General features: G+C 39.8%; 1 protein-coding gene across 1 annotated transcript; it reads right to left on the bottom strand.

Annotated features, from left to right (window-relative positions):
- Window positions 1-20,870: 20,870 nt before the first annotated feature.
- On the bottom strand, window positions 20,871-24,613 carry tmem100a (transmembrane protein 100a). Its single transcript, XM_050069635.1, has 2 exons — window positions 24,343-24,613; window positions 20,871-22,238 (listed from the first exon to the last, which is right to left on the bottom strand). The coding sequence occupies exon 2, from the start codon at window positions 22,140-22,142 to the stop codon at window positions 21,744-21,746; it is 399 nt and encodes a 132-aa protein (XP_049925592.1). The 5' UTR covers window positions 22,143-22,238; window positions 24,343-24,613; the 3' UTR covers window positions 20,871-21,743.
- Between the last annotated feature and the right edge of the window lie 41 nt (window positions 24,614-24,654).

Below are 24,654 nucleotides of genomic sequence, written 5' to 3'. Positions count from 1 at the left end.
CCGCCACAGACTGAGAAACACTCAACAAGCCCGGTGACAGCAGGGCTTTCTCCCTCTCTATCCTTTTCAATCTGTCTCCCTACTGTCCTCCCCCCCTCCCTCCACCCACCTCGCTTCTGTCTCTCACCTCTCTGTTTCAGCGTCGTGGATACGTGGCTTTGTGGTAAAAATACTTTAATCCGCACCACTCCTCCAACCTTGAATTTCTGCAATCAATGGCTCCCTTTAATAACTTAAGCTTCAGTTGTAAGTCAGCAACCAGGACAGACTTTGTGTTATATCATCTGCTAGCAAGTGGACATTAATTACTATGACGTATTTGAGTGCATTTTGTATGTGTGTGTGTGTGTGTGTGTGTGTGTGTGTGGTGTAATCTTAATCTTGATTGTGAGTGGGGATTGAGGGAGGAAGCCATCTGGCTAAATAGAGGCCAGAGAGCGCAACTAAAAAGCTACTCAGAAAATGCTAACATGCTAGCAGAAGACTTTATTAACCACAGGACATGAAAAAGATATTTCCCTCTAAAATATATGACTTTATATCATTTTGTAAAACTTGCAATCTGGACAGATTACAGCAGCCTTCTTCCTCTGTGTGTCAGACTTCTCAGGCTACCAGGGAATCAGAGACGGGATTATCACGGTGGACAGCAAACTCCTCGGGGTTATAATCTCTGTCGATGCATGACAAAGCACGCCATGATTGCGTGGGTTCGCAGGCTTGAAAATGTGTGTTTGTGTGGAGGTGATACTTTGGTGTCTCAACAGGTCAAATGTACTTGTTGTGGTGAAGTTGTTTGAGATTAATGTGAGGATGATGAACAGCAGAGGGCAGCAATTAGCAACGTTAGCACTGGGAGTAGACTCAGAAGAAGCAGAGCTGGAGGGTGAACTTTGACCGAAACAAACACTTCATTAGACAGGGAGGGGTGGAACACACAGAGCACGAATAAAGCATGGAAAATAAAGACAACAATAAATAAATGAATAAATAAATAAATGAAGAATGGAGGTTTAAACAATGATCTCGGAATATAGAAAAGTATCTATTAAGTAAAAAAGAGTCACTTTAAGACAAAACTACTGTTTTGTTTTATTTTTATTTTTTTATGTACCAGTCAATTTTCAGATTTTAGATTTTAGATTTTTTTCAATCAGTTTTGAACTGCAGAAAATATATCTTCTTTCAGGGGTTAAATCTTTTGCAACACATATCCTTGATGGTTGGCATCTTTACTTATAAAACATAAAAACTTAAACAACTGCACCAGAGGAGAAAAGGACCAACAGGGCAGCACACTGGATTTTTCCCTTACAAAAAAAAAGTATTCATAACATAAACAGGGAGAGCATGAAATCAGGCACTAATCTCCTGCAGAACAAACTGTCAGTCGTGATGTTTCCTGCCTCCTGGTGTAAAACACTGAGAGTGGGCAGCAGATGTACACATTACATCTGCAGAGCACAGAATGACCTCACTCCTCTAGTAATGTTAGACTGTAATCCCCCTGCATGTTCAGGAAACTGATGTTAGGAGCAAAAGGCTTGACCCCGAGCCTGCCTGACCTCCACACAGGACCACCGCTCTGGCCTCAGGATGAGAACTGATGCTGGAGGGTTGTCAGGCCAACACACAGCGATCTGTGACCTCACTGACGAATCATCTGTCAGTGAAAAATGATGACCCACTCCAGCAGTCAGCATCTGGAGGAGTCAAAGTGCACTCAGCATACTGGAGTCAGCGATGACTGTAGCATTTCCACTCAGAATATTTTCATAACATGTGTCACTATACTCACGATGATTGATTGCCTTTCATGTAACAACAGGGATATTAAAAGGGCTTTATAATACATCAATCTGGATTAACTGACTCCAGGAGGACAGATTTCTGTCTCCAGGTCATAAATGTTGATATAATTTACAACTTCAAAGGGAACTATGCCTCATCTTATTTCCAGGTGTGAGACAGTCCTAAAATATGAGTAAACATGAACAACTCTCTCCCATATCCAAGAGCACTTAAACTCAAATTTGTGATGTCACCAAATGTAAATTCTGGAGCTGCTCCATAGACAATGAATTAAGAAAGATGTTCTAGATGACACTGAGAGCTCCCAGGTGAATGATCTGAGTATATGGGTACATTTCCTGTGTCAGAACAGAGAACACTACAGTGCATTAAAGCTCATCTGGGTATTAAAGAGAAACAAACATTCTGTGGGTTCACAAAATCAGTCTCCCATTCACTGTCCATGGAGCAGCTCCAGACTGGATTGAACCTAGGCCATAGAAATAACATATGGAAATTCTTAGGTGTTGTTCCTCTTAACTTACTTTTTGTTATTTATTTGTGTAAGAGGCTACACAGGCTCTCTTCCCAGACAGCCTTCTTCCCTGAGCATGCATCATGATTCATCTTTATGTTTTTAAATGTGCTTATCTGGCACTGGCTGCCAGGAATTACATTACCAAAAACTTGTTAAACTTTGAAAAGAGACGAAACATGTAACAAGCATAAATTCACACGCTGTCCTGGAACGTCAACAACAGACGCAGAAGGTTACCTATAGCGCAATATATTTAGATGTGAAAGTCCACTGATAAAACAGCATTATTCAAAGAGTTTGGATAAAAACGCAGAGGTATTTTAGCAAGACATTGCAATATTTCCAGCCGCAATTGTGGCACCAACACTGGATGTTTTATGGCAAGACATCTGGGCATTTCCAGTGATAGCTGCAGCAACAAAATCGGGTATACAAAGCCAAGATATAATCTTTTCCTATGCCTATACACATGGTTTTTGTGCCTAAACCTAACCAACAGTTAACCACAGCATTGTTGAAATGTAAAGTTTCATCATATCAACTATGAAACGTACAAATGTTACATATCCGCGGTTTGCAGAAACTTAAAATGCCAACATTTATTCTGGCTTGGGTAAGTAAATAAGTGATACATAAACTGCTCAAATAAAGATTACAAGTACTGTGGTACATTCTCCAGTGTTTTACAATCCTAACAATCTAACGTGAAAAAAAATTATACTGGTTTTGAAGACAATTTTGAGCTCAACTGTTACAGACCCTCTTCTTTTAGGTGTGACAGGTTAATATGAATAAACAGAGGGAAACATCTTGTGAGATTTCAAAGAAAGAGTTGCATTCTTTAAAACAAGAAAATGCCATAATTTGTGTGAACATGGATTGTCAGATTATCTAAAGATTGAGAGCTCTAAAAACAGCGGCACGTCAGAGGAAGAGTGGTGTTTCTGTCCTGGGGATGTTTGTGTTGTTGTGGTCTTGGGGAGTGATTAGCTCAGAGGATGTAATAGGTTTGTCTTTGTGTATACCAGGCCTCCTGGGTGGAGTTTCTCCTGCTCATATCTTGGAGATAGATCTTCCCCAGCGCCAGACGCATGGTGCCAGGGAGTCCGGCAGCCTCAGTGGGACCTGGAGACAGACAGCAAGGAGAGATGGGAGAGGATGTGTTGACAAACTCTGCAGGAGCCTTTCGCTGTTTGAGACTGTAAGGCGAGGATGTTAAAAGTTGGTCTCTGCTTTATATTCTGGCTGGGTCTTTCAGGCATGAAGCCCCAACAGGTTGTTTGTTCATTTTCACAGCGTGAAGCTGAGTCTCCCCGTGGTGATTCTACCCTCGATCAGACACACTGTGACCTCACCTCTGATCTCCCACAATCACCCATCCTAAAAACAAATGAGGGGCAAGAAACAAGCCATGTTCCCCCCACTGTGGCCATTTGATGTAACCTCACACAGGAAAACATCTGTGACTTTTTAGTGTTTAAGTCTTGTAGTTTTCCCTGGATAACAACATATGTGCAATAAAAGGTCTGATATATGAGAGAGAAATAGTGAATAATGGATGGATTTCCTCTTTTTATATAACTTGTACAAAAAGTAAGTTGGAAAGATGTTAAAAAAAATAACTACACTTTGACAATACCAAAACAATAACGCACCAGTATTAGCACAAGTAGCCTACTTAACAACATCCTCTAGAGAACGTCATTAGTTTTAGAGGTATTTGGTCATAAACCAAAGTACTGAAGGAAAAAGATGATTTACTCAATGATACCACTGCATTATAAGTCAGAGAATCACCAAAGTTATCAAAATACCTCCTGAGGGGAACATGAATGTCTGTTTAAAATTTCATAACAATTAATCAAACAGTTGTCGAAACTTTAAATTTAAGCCAGAAATGGGAACCTCTTGGTGGTGCTAGGGGAAAAGTTCAGGGGATCATTTAAGTCATTAGGGATTCATCCACTGGTGACCATGAAAGTGTAAACTAAATTTCATTTTGAATAATCCAGTAGTAGCTGAGATATTTTAGTCTGGACCAAAGTGGTGGGCCAACCAACACTGTCATCCCTAGAGCCGTAATACTAATGTGGCTAAAAAGTGTGAAATGCAAAATTTAGGGAGTGACAAAGGCACCAGGAGCAGTTGCAAATTTTTCATAGGATGGCCATGGGACCACTGAAAATCTTGGGGTGGCACACCAAAACCCAAAGTCATAACTGAATTTCAGGAATGCTATGATGGTCTTTTAGTATATGGGCTAGTTGGAGACTATCAACATGAGTCAAGGAATCGCATCATCTGATGTGCATAGATTAATACCGGTACAGTTGACATTTTGAGTTCCACAGCAATCCTTTTTTAATGTGTAATGTATGTGTGGAGCCCAGTTTACTTCAAAGTCGTCAATATCCGGAGCTTAGGCAGTGACATGCAGCATCAGAAACCAACGAAAAAAGGCATCCTTTAACGGCTTGATATGCAGCCGGTTGCCGTTATAGTTTAACGGTGCCTGATGGCATCAGGGGGAAACGCGGCAGGACGAGGACAAAAGTTAAGGCGGTTAAAGTCCATGTGGGGCAGGTGGTAGCGGTGGTGGATGGGTCCAACAAACAGCGACTTTCACCTGAGAGAGTGGTCTTCACGTCTCATAAGATTCTAAAGCCAAACCCTGTTCTCTTTTCCGAAACCTAACTACATGTTTTTGTTGCTAAACCTAACCATGTCTGTTGTTGAAGGGAAAAAAAAACTTCAATTTGTGGTGTGATCATTTTCAAAAGAGACTGTATGTTAACGTTAAATTTCCTTTGAAAACTGGAGTGTATCTTGAAAGAGGACAATGCATGTAACAGGCAGAACTTGACATGGTGTCCCAGAACGTCACCAACCAATACAATCAGGGTACCTTGCACGTCGTATGCGGACGTGGAAAGTCCATGACCAAGCACATCAATATGTGACGAGGTCGGAGTGAGAATGTGTTGATCTGTATGTACATGTGTTAGGTGATTCATTGTTCATCACAGCTCGTTGTCCTTTTCCTTAAGAAGACACAGCTTTAATTTGAAGGAGTACATTGATTGTAAGGGACAAAATATTCACTGGGAACAAGCTTAGTCGAGTCAAAAACACTTCAATCAGAAGAGTCTCGTTCTGAGAAAAAAAAAAATAGAGAAAAGCAACTTCATCAGGGCTGTGTCCCCCCTGGCCACCCTCTGGTGGCACTACTGAATAGGAAGGATTCTGTTCTTCAGTGGCTGTCACTTATCTACCGCACCTTCCTAAGGGTAAAGGGTTCTTTGTATTAAGTTGACTTTCCCTGTATAGTTTTATCAGGGATTTACCTATATATAAGCTGTGAAGTATAATAAGTATTTTCCGCTACATTCCTACACCATTTTCAAAACTGCAAACTCCAGAATCATTTCTCTTCCAAAGGAAATAACCCTCTGCATGGCTTTCTTTAAAACTGAATATACAGTATTGTCTGTGTGTGTGTGTGTGTGTGTGTGTGTGTGTGTGTGTGTGTGTGTGTGTGTGTTAGCCACCAATTAGATTTAAAACCACTGGGCATACAGTAGCTCAGGTTTCCTCTGTAACAGTAGAGAAAGAAAATGTTGAATCACACTAAGGGACAAGCTAAGATTACAGACTTGAGAGAAAAAAACTGAAACTGAGAAGTTCAAAACAACTTCTCCACCACAGTTACACAACAAAACAGTTCTGGTTACATCCGCCATTAATGTTCTTTTGACTCAGTGTCCTTTACTGGGCCAAAGGGGAATATTTAGTTCAGTCTGAAGTGGCCTGCAGGCCAGAGGGCACTGAGAGGAGGGAGGAGATGTGGTGAACGTGATCCTTCGTCTCTGTTGTGTCTTCAGACTGTTTGAGTTACTGCAGAGAGACGTTCCATGAGGTCAGCAAGGAGGTGCTGTTACATGACCAGGAGACAGCTGAGGGAAGCTCCCGCTGTGCAGCTCTGCTCTGCTAACGGAGGCTCTATCAGAAACTTTGAGTTGCAGGTAGATGAGGAATGGCTAACAAACTTACATTTATACAAACCAAGAGTGTTAAAATATACCAAAACTTACTGTTTACATTTTTAGAATCTGATAAAAAAACAAAAACCTTTTAAAGAACATTTTGATTATATTATTTTAAATGTTGTCTCCATGACCACATCATTGAAGAAGACCCAGACTGACAGACACAAGTATTTCCTTTTAACCAAAAAGTGATGGCATTGAGCCCCTGATCATAACTGCCAAATCAGTCCAACTTTCCGTCTCTATCAAATCCCCCTGAGTCGGATGATGACGTCAACTGAGTGAGCTCATTTCAAACATGCAGAAGGAGAAGACTGGAGAAAGGGTGGGGTCTCACCTCCCGGACAGCAGCGGGTGACGGACGGGCGAGGATCTTGCAGATCTGATAAAGGCCCAAAGAGAGCCCTTTCCTTCCTGAGTGGTGGACTGTTTGTGTTAGAGCGTTGTGCGTCTCTTCTTCTGGGTGTGGGAACCTGCTCCTCCCAGAGTTCATGGTTTCCTCTCGTCAAGGACCGGCCACCAGCCTGCGTGTGTCATTCAAAGGACTGTGCAGGCCTTTAAAATCCAATATTCCAAATTAATATCCTGTTGTCTGACGTATTTGAACAGAGTGCAACATCAGTGTTTCAGTGGGATCAGAAGAGTGAATAATCAGACCACATCAGATGTAAATGGACACTTTTTACAAACTCAACATTAATGCATCCACATTTTAATTTAGTGTAGATGCTTATTCAGAGCAATAATTCTCTCTTCTCTCGTAAATTCCAGAACAATATATTTCCCTGACTGATGACATGAGCTGTGTGTTTTGCCTTGGTTTCAATGTCTGCAGCCCACATTCACACCCAGTTTAAACCAGCAGGGAGCTGTAAAACTGGCTCCTTGCCATTGTCTTGTGTACGTCATCACAGCAGCTTGTGCACTCCTTCCCAGGCAGAGCGCAGAGGAATGTCCACAGCACCCCGAGATCTCATGAAAACACACCTCCCCCACCGGGACTCACAGTGACGCTTGTTACACTCAGGAGGATAAAGGGCGGGCTGTGAGTGGGTCTGGTTCTCTTGTTGACGGGGATCCAGAGGGGCGACCTGCTGCTTTATGGGGCCACAGCATTTATAAATGACCTGAGAAAGCGGAACAGAACACGAGGTCACACTGTCGCTGAGTTTCTGATAAATCAGGCACAGCGGTGCTTTCTGCATGCCAACGTGCTCACAACGACAATGTTAACATGCTGACGTTTAGTAGGTTTATTCTTAGTGTGTTAACATGCTAAGTACTAAACATACAGGTAGGCCTAATGGCAGTGGTGTAGTGGAGGGTATATGGGATATACCCGCCTCTGGCTGTTTACAGTATACCCACCTATCAGCCAAAAAGCTTTTGGAATATATAGGACAGTACTTCCTCCTCAGTAACCTACCCATCTACCTAGTAGTACACCCACCTCATCAACAACCACTACACCACTTGGTATGGGAATGTCTTTTGTTCTTTAATAAACCAGATGAATGGACAAATTAAGTGAAATTCTGACCTGATAATAAACTAAAGAAAAAGTCAGGAGATCACCAAAGTTATGACAATTTATTCCAAAGGGAAACATGAATGTTTGTTCCAAATTCATGGCAACCCATTTAATAATAGTTGAGATATTTCAGTCCAGAACACTGTGGTGACCCAACAGACCAACATTGAGCCCAAAGAGCCATATACGGTGGCCAAGATGTTTTGAATTGCATATATCTAAAAGGCTTTGCAAATTCAAAAAACACAGGTGTAATGACAGAAAACACAAATGCAAAAGGCACAATGGAAGTAAGCATCAGTGGATGCTGACAATCAGACTGGCCTGTATGAGAAGTCATTGAAATATTGTTCACTAGCTAACTATAATCAGCCTACTATCACTGTGTGGTTTTTCATAAGTAAGCAATGTTCAGTGGCTTTATATTTTTAAATCTGTGCAGGCTGCTCCATCTAACGATAACTAATGGCTAACATGAGGCTAACTATGCAGTAACCTGTTCTTCAATAAGTGCATAAAATCCAAAAGCCAACTAACAATTATTTAGTTTTCTCAATTAATCGACTACTTTTGTTGTTCATAAAATGTCAAAAAGGTGACAAATGCCCACAGCATGACATTTTCAAATTGCTTTTTTTCCTCACCCACATTACAAAACTCAAAGATATTTGATTTAATCTTACGTGACACAACGTTAAGCCGCGTATGGAGACATAGCCAATAAAGCTGATTAATGGTGGGCCACTCAATACTTTTGATAAGTGTTTCTCAATAGAAATTAAACAGTTGCAGGTGTTTTTCAATTTAATTCTTTCACATTTGTGTTTTCCATGAATGCACTTGTGTTTTTCAAGTGTGCAAAGAGTTGGGATCTGTTTGTTCTAAACATCTTTGCCACTGTTGCCATGCCACTCGCTGACTAAAAACACAATAAAGAGAAAAAGTAATAGACAAAGTAAATACACTTTAAGTGTTTTTACAGTGCAAAAAAGATGTCCCGAAAATGTGACGTAACAGTGCAGGAGAGAAAATTAATCATTCAAAACCACAGAAAAATAGGAAAAATGTTTTAAATCCCATAAGAATCAGAAGTTCAAGTCACTTAACATCATCAGCACAGAAAATGCAGCTTCACCATGTTTGGTTCTGGCTCCAGTTACTACAATCTGACTGCTTCCTTAAAATCTACTGACATATAATCTACACTGTAACTGTAGGGGGACGATCAAACTTGTCACTTTTGTCATGAAAACCCAGTGATCTGTCTTCAGACAACACAAGTGGACTCAAGAAAAAAACAACAGCTGACTTGATTTTGTGTGCAAGGAGGGGCCTAATTTCAATTAGCAAAGCAAAACTTCATGCTGTAACTGAAACTGGTTGGAAACAGATGTGGGAGTGTGCGTCATTCCTTATCAGATAAGCAGTATATTAATGGTCGACTTGAGGAGCAGTTTCTGACACAGAATGAATGTTTTGGACTTATCTCCATCTTCAGGTCACAATAATACAAACTCAGCAGATCTCGTTATATAAATTGTGCGTGAAAGAGTTTCAACAGAACATGGAAACAGTTTGGGGTTTATGAGTTTCAGCTCCACAAAGTAGCTCAGCTGTTCAAATGAAAAGGAAACCAAGAGCTGTGAAGAAGCTACTTCCCATGACATCATTGTGTTTGTTAAATGACCTCGGCGGGCATGTGAGACACACCTTTTCATTTCCTCCCTGAGCCATTCAAATTATTTACTTAATTTATAGACAGAGGTGTATATTTGCCAAGATTTTACTGGAAACACAGAATATGATCCAGAGAAGACCACAAGACTCACTTACAAGACTCAAGGATGCAGTAAACTTTGTTAAAAGGCAACAGATACTGTGGCTTTCCTGCCTCCCTTCCTGTCTTTAATAATCTCTCTAATTGTGAGGGAAAAGTGTTTCCTCAGCCAACATTAAACAGCTACAAAAACAAAATACAACACAAGAAAATACACAGAAGCACAAGGTGAGAAATTAGTTTACAAGCCAACTAACTATTATTTCCTCAGTTTTGGTCCATGAAATATCATAAAAAAGTGACAAATGTCCACAATATGACATTTTTTTACTTTTTTCCCCCCCGACTCACATTACAAATCTCAAACATATTTGATTCACTCTTACATCAGACACAAAAGCAACAAATTCTCACAAATGAGAAGCTGGACTTGAATGTTAAAGTCTTTTTTTTTTCTTTGAAAAATGTCTTTAACACTTGATTATCAAAATGGTTACTGTTGATTAACTACTTGAATAATCAAGTAATTGTTTCTGGTCCTGCTAAGACAGTGCTCTGCAAATGTTGTCTACAATGAGCCCAGCCATTTATGAAAAAATGTCAGACAGAAAAGCCTTGAAATCATAATGAAATGCCTCAATATCCCTCTCAGTAAGAATGTAAGCTCAGATGCTAACTGAAACACGTCATGTAAATCTAATTAGTTAAGACTATTAATCGATCTAACAGACTTTCATTGTCAAACTTACTGGTATAGATTTATCAACATGTCTTGACTTCATAAGTTGAGGCACAAATAAAATCATATTCATTATTTATTGTTGTGGGTTTCTGTCTTTTCACTGCTTTTACTTTATATTGGTTTAAATTCATTCATTTAAGAGTCTTGCTGATGTGACCTGGGTGAAGTGACGATTAGACAAGACTGACAGTTAGTCTTGAAAGGCCTGTATGCAGTGCCTGTGTGTGTGAACCCATGTTAAACATTAAAATGGTGACCTCTCATAAGCAAGAACAAGAGCTGCTTTGTGTGTTGTATTTAACTAAGAAAAACTGCAGGGAAAAGTAAGAAAACAAGACGCTTAGTTAATAAAAGAAAGACCAAGGATGTATACAGCGCACGTGTGGTTTAGGAGCAGCAGCAGCACCAGTACTTCTGTTGCCCTCATGTCCATTAAACAGTGTCTGAACATTGCACAAGCTTTCTGGAGAACATGAAACTTCCCTCTCTGTGTGGGATCCATCGATAGGAAGCGTGTCCTGATCGGAGCCCCTCTGAGATCTGGCAATGACTGTCTCAGTTTATACGAGGACATACTGTGTTTGATTGTTCTCATGGCTACATGTGATGTTCATTACTGCTTCTGTAGTGGGCAAGGCGGGTTGACAAAGTTTTAAAACAAATCTGAACTGGTTTCTGGTACAGATTTTCCACACTTCCTAAAACTCTCTTCATATCATTGTTTTTAGATTTCTCTTTGATGTTAATAAAGAGCTCACATTGTCATCAGAATTACAGTAAAACTCTGGTTGTTCCATTAAAGTGAGACTCATTAATGGTACAGTTATAATCCTTTGGAGCTTAAAACGACCCATCTAACGTCATATGTGACCAATGACACAGTTTTCAGCTGCTTAACGTGCTCTCGTCATTTATGTAATAGGGGAGTAACCTCAGCAGAGTAGGAGCTAATCTTTGACTAACAAATTCAGATTAGGAGAATCCATCCAGAGTTTTAATTCTTACTAAAGACAGGCTTTTTTTTTTACCTAATATTCACAGATGCCTCTCAGCCATCTACAGTATCTCATCCCTCTTGTATAGTGGGCGGTCGACACATTAGTCATGTATGCACTTTTCCCGTCTTTTGCAACGCATGTGCGTCAGAGGAGGTGATACCAATCACAGTCCGGGGAAAAGCCAAACAAACTGCCTGTAAAGAGGAAAAAAAATGATTTTGTCCTCACACATATGGACGTAATCATTCTTGATGCACGATGGGACTGACAACAGGGTGTTAACTTTCCTTTTGTTCTGTAGTTTTTGTGCTCCACTTTATTCTTCTTCCTCCTCTGATGTTGACCACAAACTTTAAATTGTAGAAAGAGGATTCAGATGTGGTGTAACGGTGAATAAAATGGTCATATTATACTGTGACGTCCAACAGCTGTTGTATACAAAAATCTGTTTAACAGTCTCACAAGCCCTTTTGTCTTTACACTGATAAAATCCCTTATATGAAATTCCAATTGTAAAAAAAATCTGTAAAAAAAAATCTCTGTAAATCAGAGATGGCAAAATGTGCTTCAAGGTGGCATCATACACTTTTCTACATCCCTGCTCTAAGGAGGAAAATGTAACAAAGGACACTTTTCGACAGTATTATACCCCTGGGTTTAATTAGGAAGTGATAGGTCACGGTAGAAACAATAGGAAAGGGACAAGAAAGTAAAAAGATTAAAAGCACTACATCAAAGTAATTTATTGGAAAGTTAATGTGCCGTCTCAGCAGTTTATGAGCACGCAGATCATAGGTGTGACCTCCCAACAACGTTAACAACACAAAAATGAAAACAGACAGCAGAATCTGTGACTTTATTTTATATAATTAAACATATATGTCAAAATGATTTTTTTCTAATTTTGTCAAAGGAAATTTAAACTTTAAAGCATTGCAGAAAAACATCTTAACCATTTGGTTTGTCTGTAAAACCCTTAGATAACCCAGATAAAAATTTTGGCTTGCAGTAATTTATGTATTTGGCCACAGAGGGCAGAAACCCCCCCCAAACTACAATAAGTAGACACACTGTCCTTACAAACCAGCAACTTCCAAGCTAATTGTGCTAAAGTGTTAACATTTAATTGTATATTTACACATCCAGCAGACACAGAGAAACATTGCATTCCCTTTGGAGTGGTATTTGTGCCCACCTATTGAATGTAAGTCTAATATTTACCCTCGAGCTCTGTTTTTCCTCAGTAAAATATCTGGCTCTATAGCTGCTAAATGCTCCACTGTGTTCACCAGCTAGTTGCAAACTTTGTCTGTCTGCAAAACACAACTTTCTGCTGCTGCTGGAAGCATGGTTAATGAGAACAATGAGACTGATCCAAAAAGGTAATTGTGCTGTAAAAATAAAATGCTACATAGAGACTACAGTGTTGGTTGAGCATTAATTAGTTACTGATGAGGTACTGATTTTGTTTTGTGTCAGTCAAGTCTGTTCATGTTGTGTTTTTCAGACGTTACTTAGAAAAGTCCTTCAACCATATGACCACATAGGTTGTAGGTTCCTGCTCTCTAATATAATGTGTTTCTTAAATTAGCATCCCTACCGGTGTACAGCAGAATGGCTTGAGTATAACCGTTAATAGTTGCACTTTTACACATTTGGATAATGTCGTGAAATGGTCGCAGCTGTTCTAAGGAGCACGTTCTCACTCCAAAGTCATTGAAATCCAGCGCTTGGGCAGTGACTTGCGGCGTCAGAAACCAGTGAAAAAAGTGTCCTTTAATGTGGGCATGATACGCGGCCAGTTGCCACTATAGTTGTACAACAGCATCAGAGGGAAACGCGACGGGACAAGGATGAAAGGTTAAGGCGTGGGGCAGGCGGTAGCCGTGGTGGATGGGTCCAACAAACACCAGCTTTCACCTGAGAGAGCAGTGTTCGTATCCTGTAAGATTCTAAAGCTAAACCCTGTTCTTTTTTCCTAAACCTAACCACTTCCTTTTGTTGCCTATACCTAACTGTGTTTTGGTTGCCTTAACCCAACCATGTGTGTTTGTTGTTAAAGGAAAAAAAAAACAACCATCAATTTGTGGTGTTGTACCGACGTAAGCCATTTAATTTGAAAGAGACTCTATGTAAAGGTTAAATTTCCTGTGAAAACTGAAGTGTTTCTTGAAAGAAAAGAACTTGACACAGTGTCGCAGAACGTCAACAACCAACGCACCCAGGGGACCTTGCACGTTGTATGTGGACGTGGAAAGTCTATGACCAAAACGTCAATATGTGACAAGGTCGGAGTGAGAATGTGTTGTTCCAAGACTACATTCGTAGATGTAGGCAACAAAACTTCTTTTTTAGGTTAGAAAAAAGATAATGGTTTGGCTTTTAATAAGTATGTTTTTTACTAACATAACGTAATGTAACATAATGTAATGCAACTCACATGACATACTACAGTACTGTATGTAGCATTGCTCAATTAATTCAACATTGACACAGGACACAGACACCAGTCTCCCGGATGAAAGTCCTTTGTTTGTTTGACCTGTTCACCTCCCCTAAAAGTTCTCGCTCTTTATACAACGTCACCTGACCTCCTCCTTTGCTCCCATGATAATTACTGGCCTAACAATAAGCGTAAACATGGGACGTAATTGCTCTTTGTACAACTGACCTATGTGGTTGTATTTTGGAGGACAGTTTTTATGAAACAGTTATCAACACTTAAGGTAAAACAAAGGGAAACTTTTCATGAAAGATTTATAGAGATAATCTTTATTTAGTTTCTTATTTTCAGCGAACAAAAGCTAGAATGTAAGCCTCTTGATATGTTTTTGGCTTTAATAAGAGTGATAAGTCCATGCAAAGCTTTGAAGGACAATGTATTTTGTAGTCTCATATTGGAGATGACACTGTAGCCCTGTTGACGTGGGATTTACTGTAAAAATGGGAGGAACTGGTCAGGAAGAGCTTTCTCTTTATTATGTGGTGGAATAAGGGCGAACCAATCTCGCAGCACCTCTGGGACTGTGGGCAGCCAACACTTCAGACACTCCAAGAGCCCCTGGCAGCACATGAAAGAATCAAAGAAAGAGCATATCGTGCAGATTCAGTGACCGCCACTGTCACACTGTAAAACACTGCTGGCTCTTATTATGTTCAATGGTGAGATTTTGCACTGTTAGGTGAACGCCTTGTGGAAATAAGTGTCAAAAAGCCATCATAAGCTGACAATGATCCACAACAGACCAGACTTTTCTTTGAGGGAGATGGTGTCTGCTGATGATGACAATGTTTTCCTAATCTGTTTAGTTTTGGCTGTCTAATGGTTGGATTGTCTTGGAATTTGGCACAAAGATTCATGTCCTCCTCAGGGTAAATAATAACTCCCTGAATTTCATATATGAATTTTGAACCTGCAAAACTAATGACATTCCCAAATGCATCAGTTGTACTTTGTGTCTGGTGCTAATAAGAAAATGTTAGCACATTTACACTTGTCTTAATTGAATCTGCTGCAAAATTAATTCAAATATTTTTGCACTCAGCAGAGTGTGGATTGTTTGTCTGTTGTCCTTTTGTTTGTTAAGAGACTCTCTAGAGCAATAAATGTATAAGCTGTCGTTGAAAGGTATAGGTTTAAGATAAGATAAGCCTTTAATAATTCCCAGAGTGAAAATGTAGGTGTTGCAGCAGAACAAGAAAAAAAGTACAGATATCTTGAGAAAGTAAAAAAATAAATAATTATAAAAGAAAGAATATAAATAAAAAACTTAAAATGATACAAGAGTAATTAAAGTGGTTTTGTGGGTGTTGAAGTGCTCAGGATGACTTTTTATTGTTATTGTCTTTCTGGCATTAATCATAATCCTCACATTATCTGATGCTAGGGTTCCAAACAAAGCAAGAGATCACAGAGCAGACACACCTCTCTGGGCAGGAAGGAGCTGAGCTGGTGCGTGAGACTGAGAAGCTTTTCATACACACAGTTTGGCTCACCTTTATGCCCAGCTCCGAGATTAACTTCCTTCCAGTGGGCGGTGTCCCGTCCCCCGGCGGAGACACCCACAACAACACAGCTGTTGTTCATGTGTGCAGACCTCAGAGCAGATCCACAGCCCCATGTGTTCTCACTCAAGATCTTTTAGCCATGCTAGCGGAATGGCTCTAGGGATGGCAGCATTGGTCTGTCTGTTCACTAATTTGGTTCAGATGTTCATGGTCTCCAGAGGATAAATCACGGTGACGTTAGTGATCCCCTGGCTCTTCCTCTCGTGCCACCAGCAGGTTAGCGTGTTCACTCATCCTGAGAAAAGTCTCAACATCAACCGAACAGATTGCCATAACATTTTGTACAGACGTTCATTGTCCTCATAGGATGAAGGTAACTTACTTTGGTCATTCCTTTTCCCCTAGCGCCATTATAAGGTTAACATTTATGATTTAAATCAAAATGACTTGACTCAGTGGATTGCCATGATATTTGGTACAAACATTCATGTTACCCTCAAGATGAACTGTATAACTTCGACAATCCCCTGAATTCTTATCTATTGGCATCCTTAAATCAAAATTTCTGTTTATCACATGCTCTGGTTAATTACCTAAGAGGAATTAAATACTAGCATGCTATCATTTAATGGGTGCTAGCATGCTAAACTAAGATGTTAAACATGGCAAACATTATATAAACTAAAGATCAGCATTAGCATTGTCACCATGAGCATGGTGGCATGCTGACATTAGCATTTAGTTTAAAGGCTACAGCCTCAGCTGACACAAATTGCAGTGAAACACTAGAGTGGAAAAACTAACAAAACAAAACTCTTGTGGATTTTGGAGCAAAATGAAACCTTTGTTGTATGAATCAGTGATATTAGAGTCTGATGAAAAGTAATGCTTAAATCTCCTGAGTTTAGTTTTGATCTGCCATCTCCATCTCCTGACACCCACAAAGTTTATCTTTGCTCTCAAAATACAACGCATGAACTCAGAGTCTTTTCTTGGAACAGATCTTATCAACACTGTATTTATTCCTTCTCCAGCAACAGGACGCTGTGGAATAATGTTAACAATCAGACGACTTGAACCAGGTCAAATAAAACATTTGGCTTCTTTGTGTTCCAGGTTGTTCTAGAAAACAACCAAATGTCACTTCATGTCCAGTCAGCTGGTGGGATGGCTGTCAGGTCAGGTCTGTGTCAGCCTGTTCATGCTCCGTCTGCACAGCTGTTTTATTAGACTGACTGACCAGGATCCCTGTAATGCTGCACTCATTATGTTTAATTGTGTTGGATTTGAACAATGTGTGATCGGTTGTTTTGAAGTCTGGAACTTCAGACTTAAACTTGTTAGACTTTTTGTTTGTTGAAAGAGGTGGAAAGTAAATGAATATTTACTCAAGTGCTTACTGGTAAGTACAGTGGTTACAGCACTTTCCATTTTAAGAGAATTTCTACTTTTCCTCCCTCCGCATTTCAGAGGGACTTATTGTACTATTTTATCCATTCAGGTTAACTGAAGAATGCAGTCAGTATAAACCTGCTTTGTTAAATTAGAGTCTTCATCCAAAATGAGAGAAAATCATAAAATATCATCAAAATCGTCTTTCTTCTTCTGCTGTCTTGTCTTTATATATCTTTCTCATTCTCTCCTCTATGTCTTCCCTAATTTATTTCTTTCCTTCCTTATTTTTGGCCACTTTTCCCGTGTTGCTTGATGTCTTTCATCTTTCATTTCCTTCTTTCCTTCTTTTTTCCTTCCTTCTGGCAACCTATTAAGTAATCTTTTCCGTCTTTCCTTCTCCTGTCCCTTGATTTATTTCCTTTCTCTCTCTTCCTCCTGGCTACTTCTTTCCATCTTGTCTTACTTTCTTTTCTTCCTCCTTTTTCTCTAGCACCTCATTTGTTTCCTTTATCCCCTCCTTTTGTCCTATTTGTCTTCCTTGTCTCCCTCCCTAACTTTTTTATCTGATCTGGAAACCCACAAAACTAGATACAAGGTTTTCACCCACTAATGAAAACTTCACAACTCAATAAGTGCATTTACTTTTGATACAGTAAGACTGTTTTACTGGTAATATTTGTTTTACTTATGTTGTACTTCTAATCAAGTATTCTCTGTTGTATTGTAACTAGTTCCCCGTAAAGGATTAGAGCACTTCCTGTTTATTGATAAACTAACCCAGCAGCATGGCACTGAGTGGAATGACAACCACGTGAGGCACAAAAGTGACGCACACAGTCCCTGCTTGAGGTGCCAGCAGTGTGTAAAGAGGCTAAAGACTCCGGTGGAGAGCACCTGTCAAACTTCATATCAAGTCACCCGTTTTTCCAGCTTCAGTCTGCCTCCCTCTCTAACCTGACAATCAGGCAGGAGATGTCTCACTGTCGTGTGTCCCATAAATCTCAGAGTCCATATAGCACCAACCTATAGCTGATAGTGTGTGTGGTTGGTGATGTCCCAGAAAGTGACAAAGTGTGTTGTAGGTTCTCCTCTGACACAAGAAAACCATTTAGTTGTAGTGTCTGGTGTCACAGGGACGCATAGCAACGCAAATGCTGCCTATAAATATACTTCCACGTCCAGGCTATTTTAAACCTAACAGGGTCAAACAGGAGAGTTCAACTTCCTTTTACCACAGAGAATGTATGTTTAATTATCTGAAGGAGCCGGCAGAGAAATGAGTGGATGATTATTTACATGATTTATAAACTAGTGGAGTAAATTATTCAGAGTCTTACTAAGTCACATGTTTTGATTGTTTTAATGAAGTGCTACTAAAAGATGGTAAAAGAAACAGACTGGAAATAGATGGTTAAAGGGTCAGTTCACCTAAACTATTAAAAAACCAAACATACTTTCTCCCTTACATCTAGTGGTGTCAAGCTATGCAGGTAGCTTTGATTTTGAGGGTAAAGTTTGGTTCTTCACATTTCAATGTGACAGAAAAATCTTTTTGCAAGTTTCGCTTAATTGTTCTTTCTGGTGCTTTCAGCAACATTTCATGACCTTTATCACTGCATGTTGTTATCACATGACATAAATTTCCAGAACTGCAGTAGTTTTAAGGTCATCTGTGATCACATGAGCAAAATCCTTAGATCCTGAGACAACAACTAAACCACCTCCACCCATGATTGAGGGCCAAGAAAGATTTAAGATTGAGAATCTCTTGGCGAAGGTTTTGTTTTTATTTGCCACAGTTTTTAGTTGTTAATCTTTTAGATGTCTGCCTCCACCCCAATAGAGGTACATTTGACCTTTTATATAGCGCTTACAGCATTGACAAATTACACATATTCAACAGCAACACCCTCACAGAAACAATGTTGTAGTTATACAGAGTTTGCAGGACTATTTCTTTGGTAGAAAGTAATGGATTATCCACAGTAATTCCATATCAGACTCCACAAAATCAGCTCAACACTGGCCATACTTGATAGACGTGGTGTCGAGAATTAAAGTGAGTCACTTATCCCATGTAGTGTGTCAGAGTGGAACGCAACTGATGCAGTATCTAAGACGCCTTACAATCTTTGTGCCTTCTCTCATTTAGTTTGACTGTTTTAATAACTTGTTCTGTGACGTTGATGGATAGCAGCATTGACTGCACTATATGGGTAAACGAGAGTATCGGCCTCCGCTTTTCCAGTGACTTATGCATATCACAAGACAGTGGGTTTTGATTGGTCAGGATCCAATGTCTACTCCGCCGTGTCTCTTGACCAAGAATTTATGAGTCTGATCGCCTGATCTGTCACAGTAACCATCTCCAAAGAAATATATATCTGGTGAATAGTGGAATAGTGTTTATGGCATTAGATGTTGCTGTTGGTTTATTTAAATGTGATTTGTCAATGCTTTGAGCGCCACAAACAAAATTCCATTTACCTCTGTTGTGTTAGGAAGGGTGCCGAAATCTCATAACTCTTAGCAAAGAAAACCAAACTCTATGACTAGACACCATTTGAGATAAGTGATTTTTTGGAATGACCTCACATTTCACATGTCGTTATTCAACTGGATTATTTTGAATAACCAGCTGTATATTTATGTGTGAAGACTCAGGCACACCCATGAATGTCACAAGAGAAAGAAACATTTCCTTCGATTCAGCACTGAAAGCAAAGAGCTGTTAATGTAATAACTCATCACTTCTCCAATACATAAACTGTCTCTAAGAAATACAAACACTGATATCAAGAGTGAGACTTCCTAGAAACATTAAAAGCATCACCGATTCATAATCAGCATCAGTCTATATGTCGGCCAGCAATAAAACGTATCAGTACAGAAATGCTAAAGTGTCATCACTGCATCGTCTGTCCACCCATGGGCAGCGACAAGTTTACTTTTCAAATGTGAAAATGTTCCCATCAGTGTGTCTTAGTCACAGTTCCTCAAAACACAACGTTGAGAAATCCTTATCAAAAATATTTTTGTGGTTTTGTTGTTGTTTGTTGATGTATTGACCAGATTCTGACACAGATATTTAAAGGAACAGTTCAACATTTTGAGAGATAAGCATATCCCTTTCTTTCCCAGAGCACAATGAGAGCATGGATCTCATCTCTGTGCGTTGAGCATGGAGGCAGAACATGGTTCGCTTAGCTTAGCATAAACACTTGAAGCAGGGGGAGATGGATAACTGGGCTAACCTTGTCCTGACTCAACACACAGACACAAGAGTAGTATTTATCTTCTCATCTCATTCTTGCAAAGAAACCAAATAAGAAAATCTCACAAAATGCTGAGCTATTCCATTAACTCTTGCAACCAGTATTCGAGAGTCCCAATAATGCGAGCTACAGAAATGAAGAATGGGAATGTAAAGCACACTGTGGTGGTACTGTTGTTACAGGTTTTATTCTTTTCACATTCTTGATTGGATAGTGTTGTTAATTATGTAGGAAGAGTGGTTTAGTTCAGGAAATGGATGCTGGAGAGGGGAGTTGGTTTATGAGATTGATTGCGTAGTAAGTATAGAAATGGGGTCGGACTAGTCTAGCAGTTTACTTCTTCCTACTCTTTTTTGCACATGACATAGTAATTTATGTTGCTTATTGAAAGACTGGTGTATATTAGGGGTGGGAATCACTTGAGGATCCACGATACGATATATCACGATACTTAAGTCGTGATACAATATTATTGCGACATGGTGAGTATTGTGATAAAATATATTGTGATATATTCTGATTTATTACCTTTTTTCAACTGTACATTATGTCCCCAAACTAAAAGTTAGTGGTCAACATCGGTTTGATCTAATAAGATTAAGTTTCCACTTTTGTTTGTTTGTTTGTTTGTTTGTTTTTTACATATACATGTAATCTTTCTTATAATGTTCAAAATAAGTATATTCAGTTCAATTCAATGAGTCAGCATGATTAGTTTCTTGTGATCATTGAACCCCGTTCTTCCCAACTGTGAAACCATTACATGTCTGAGTATCAATGAGTTTATTAAACCTCATGACGTCCTGGCAACAGTTAATACATGCAAATGATTACATCAGAACAAAATATATGCTACATTTAACATTTTTTACAGTATGAAAGTACATTGGACAATAAGTGATCATCACCCAACAAGATATGCATTTTGATTTGCAAAAATTTGCCAAAATTGGCAAACCTACTCACAGTCTGGATGTATCACTGACTTCATCTGTTAACAGATTTCGTTTAATACTGAATATGATGATTATGATAATCAAAGTGCTTTAAGAGAATATGTATTTAAGGTTAAATATTCTCTCTAATATCATGTGCCATCTAATCTGAACAGAATATATAGGCAGATTTTAGACAAAATCCTCATATGGAGTACCATACTTTCATTTCAGGCAATTCATAATCACTCCCTGTGACATGAACGCTGAGACTTCATAAACAGATATGCCCGAGCTGAAGTGTAGTAAAAGGCATGAATCATTGTCCTGGATTTTCCAGTTTTCCTCTCCTCTCCTGGGCCTTTCAAAACCACAATCCCTCCCATTACAATCAAAGCCGCCACATCCAACAGCAGATTAATGGGAGACTTCCTCTACATCGCTTCGCACAGTGGTAATTCATCTTAATTGTGATACATTCCTTCTGGCTGCATTCCCAGCTCGCCAGATGCTCGACGTCTGTTTGACAAATAAATCCCCTACAATGTCTTCAAAGCTTTAAGTTCTGGGCCTTTAGAGTTTGTGGTTAAAAGTTTTACAGGTTGGGAATCCAACACAGGCTGGACAACATCTGTCCGCAACTGGTTCTCCAACTCGATCGAAACATCAGGCCTCTTCAGACCAGGATATGAGTCCAGCTGTCCAGTTCAAGTAAAAATACTCCTCTGGTTTGCCACCAGGGCGGTTTGGCTCTCCCGTCGCCTCTCCTTCTTCCTCTCCAGTCTCATCTTCCAGCAGACCACACTGGATGCTAGCAGCACCAGTCCGGCCGAGAGGAGCACCAAGCCGAAGTAGGAGATGGTGGATCCATGGGAGTTGAAGCTGTAAGCGACGGCAGTAACCACGATGCCAGCGATGAGGACCACCACGCCAAACGGGACAGTGCAGCGATAGCAGGAAAGCTCCGCCCCGCCGGTGGCTGCGGTCAGCTGGACTTCATTGACCAGGGGGATGTTAACCGTGGTAGCTACAGGGTGCTCGTTGTTGTTAGCCTTCTCTGGAGTGGCTGGCGTTCTCATGGCGTCCTCATTAGCTTCTTCTGGCATTGCAGGATAAAGGAGAACTTCTGTTAACCAACCACAGATGGGTCCTCCTCGTTGTTGTTGCCCTTTTACCTCTTTTCCTTGCTAGGGTCTCCCAGTCTATGTGGAAAAAGAAACCATTCATGAAGTGAAAATACAAAGAGTCAAACTTGTTGCTCAACACAGGACAAACTTCCCAAAAGGGACCTTGCAGAGGCTTTTTGTAAGAATTCAACACCACATTTCACAATTCAACACCGCTCTCTGTCCGCCTCACGCTGCTTTAAAGTAACCTCCTTGCACAATCCCCGCCGCCTTCTGACCCAGTCAGAGGAGATGTCTGAATGACGCAGGACCACTCAGCCCTGCACGAGCTGAGACATTCCCTGGAGAGCGCAGGATATGACATTACAAACTGCCCCGTGAAATGCGAGGAGCTACGAAATCACTAGCAATTTCACAAGCACTCATCCTTACCCCCCTCTCGTCTGCTGCATGGAGAGCTGTGATTCAGACTCTGAGTGACAATAAATGGGCAGGACAGTGTCAGTCATACTTTCCATCACTATCAGGGTTTACAAACACTAAATTAATCCTTTTCATTAAAAGTGCAGAAATGATCTGTAGAAATTCTGAAAGTAGTTCAGAAGTCTGACTCGCTCTATAGACCAGCTTCCAGCTCATCAGATGTGGGAGTTTCTTGCTTTTCTTTGTCATTTAGAATTGTAAACGGAATTTCTTTCAGTGTTAAACAAGCAAACGATAAAACACGGTATTTGAATACATCTTCTTGGACTTTGGGAAATATCCTGTACTGTTTTCACTGTTTTCTGACATGTACTGACAAAATGATTAATCAACACATAAAAAACTGCTTTGTGCCCCAATTTAGACCTCAAGCTATTTACCTTTAAGCTATTTATTATGGGTAATGGAGGGTTTTGCCTTTTTAGGACTCTAAAACGATTAAAAAGGAACAATCTGAGAACAACAAACAATCTGAGGAGGAACATCAGACTTTGTTTGAACTTTACAGCTTAGTGGCATTGTTGTTAATCTAAAGATTTAAAGCCAAAACTGTTGGTAACAAGTGTTCCCAACCAGGGGTAGGCCAACCTGTATCTAGAGGGTACTTAAGCAGTTACCAGGGGGGACATAGAAATATTCTGTTGTAGCTCTGCAAATTTGAATTCAATTAAAGAAAACTTTGATTAGATAGATAGATAGATAGATAGATAGATAGATAGATGTTGCCACTGAGAGTACATGAAAAGTAGTTAGCAAGCGAGCAGACAAGTCTAGCAGTTAGCTAAAAGTAATGAGTAATTGGCTGAGGAGTTAAATAAAAGTAATGAATATGCAGTTGAAATAGCTGAAGCTGAAGACAGTATCAGGAAAAATAATAATTCAAAAAAGAGAGAGAGAAAAGGAAAGAAAAACCCGCGCTTTCATTCTTTTTTGTGTTGGTGCCTCAGTAAAATAATTTTGGAAATAAATTCCTTTCATTTTTTCCAAAACTGAGTGCACTTTAACATCTGTTTATTTATGTTTATTCAAGGCAACTGATAGCCATAATAGCCATCTGATGTTATCGCGATATTACACAACCTTATCGCATGTTTATATCGTACAGCCCCAGAGGACAGATTCACTGCTGAAAAAAGTTTGTTATCACTGAGAACATCTTCAGCTTAAGATAAAGAGGGAGGTACACAGTTGGTAGAGTCAGAACCTCTAATTACAAGAGCTACTTTTATTCACTAATGGACTTAACTAACTTCTCTCTTGTAAGAGCTCAAGCCAAAGGAAAACCTGTTCCCTTTAATTAGAAATCCAGTGGAATTCGTGCCTGTAAACATTTACAGAAAAAGAAGCATTAGGGGGAAAAGGTTCAAGATGTGAGGCCAAAGCAAAAGAAGGGGTCGACATAAATTAATGTTGCCTCTACAGTCCAACCAATAGGCTAATAAGTCTTTTACTGTGTTTACAGGTGTGTTACATGCATGTTCAGTGTTTGTTTAGGCTGTCATTGACGGTCAGGCAAAAAAAAAAACCAAGCAAATTAATCTGCACCATCGCCATATAAACTTTTTATGGAGCTTGGCCTGTGCTGGTAATAAGAGAATTAGTAACCTTTAAGTCTACAGTTATTTGTAGTGAGGTGAATGTAGCCTATTTGCCATGCTCGGAAAAGCTCTGTACAGAGAGAAGAAGGGTTAGTTACCTCACAGCCGTTTTCCATGTCGCACAGTCTCCACAGTGCTCCTCTGCTGCAGTCAAACTTGTCTCTGTGTGAAGACGCTCATAAAATATTCAGTCAGTTTCATCTAATTAAAACTGAATGTTGTTTTTCTTGTGTGTTGGTTGAAGTCGACAAACAAACAGCTTCTCTTTCCGGGCTGGAATCTGACTCCCATTCATGAGAAGCGTCCCCCTGTGAAGTCCTCAGGTTCAGACTGCTGGTCACACTGCCATCCCCATTGAGAACAACTATTTCAAGTATCGATGACTGGAGAGTGAAGCTGGAAAAAGTCAG

The sequence above is a fragment of the Epinephelus moara genome, chromosome 18 (genome assembly GCF_006386435.1).
Source record: "Epinephelus moara isolate mb chromosome 18, YSFRI_EMoa_1.0, whole genome shotgun sequence".
Taxonomy (NCBI): domain Eukaryota; kingdom Metazoa; phylum Chordata; class Actinopteri; order Perciformes; family Serranidae; genus Epinephelus; species Epinephelus moara.
Note: the sequence above shows the minus strand (reverse complement) of the source record. Positions and strands in the feature narration are given on the sequence as shown.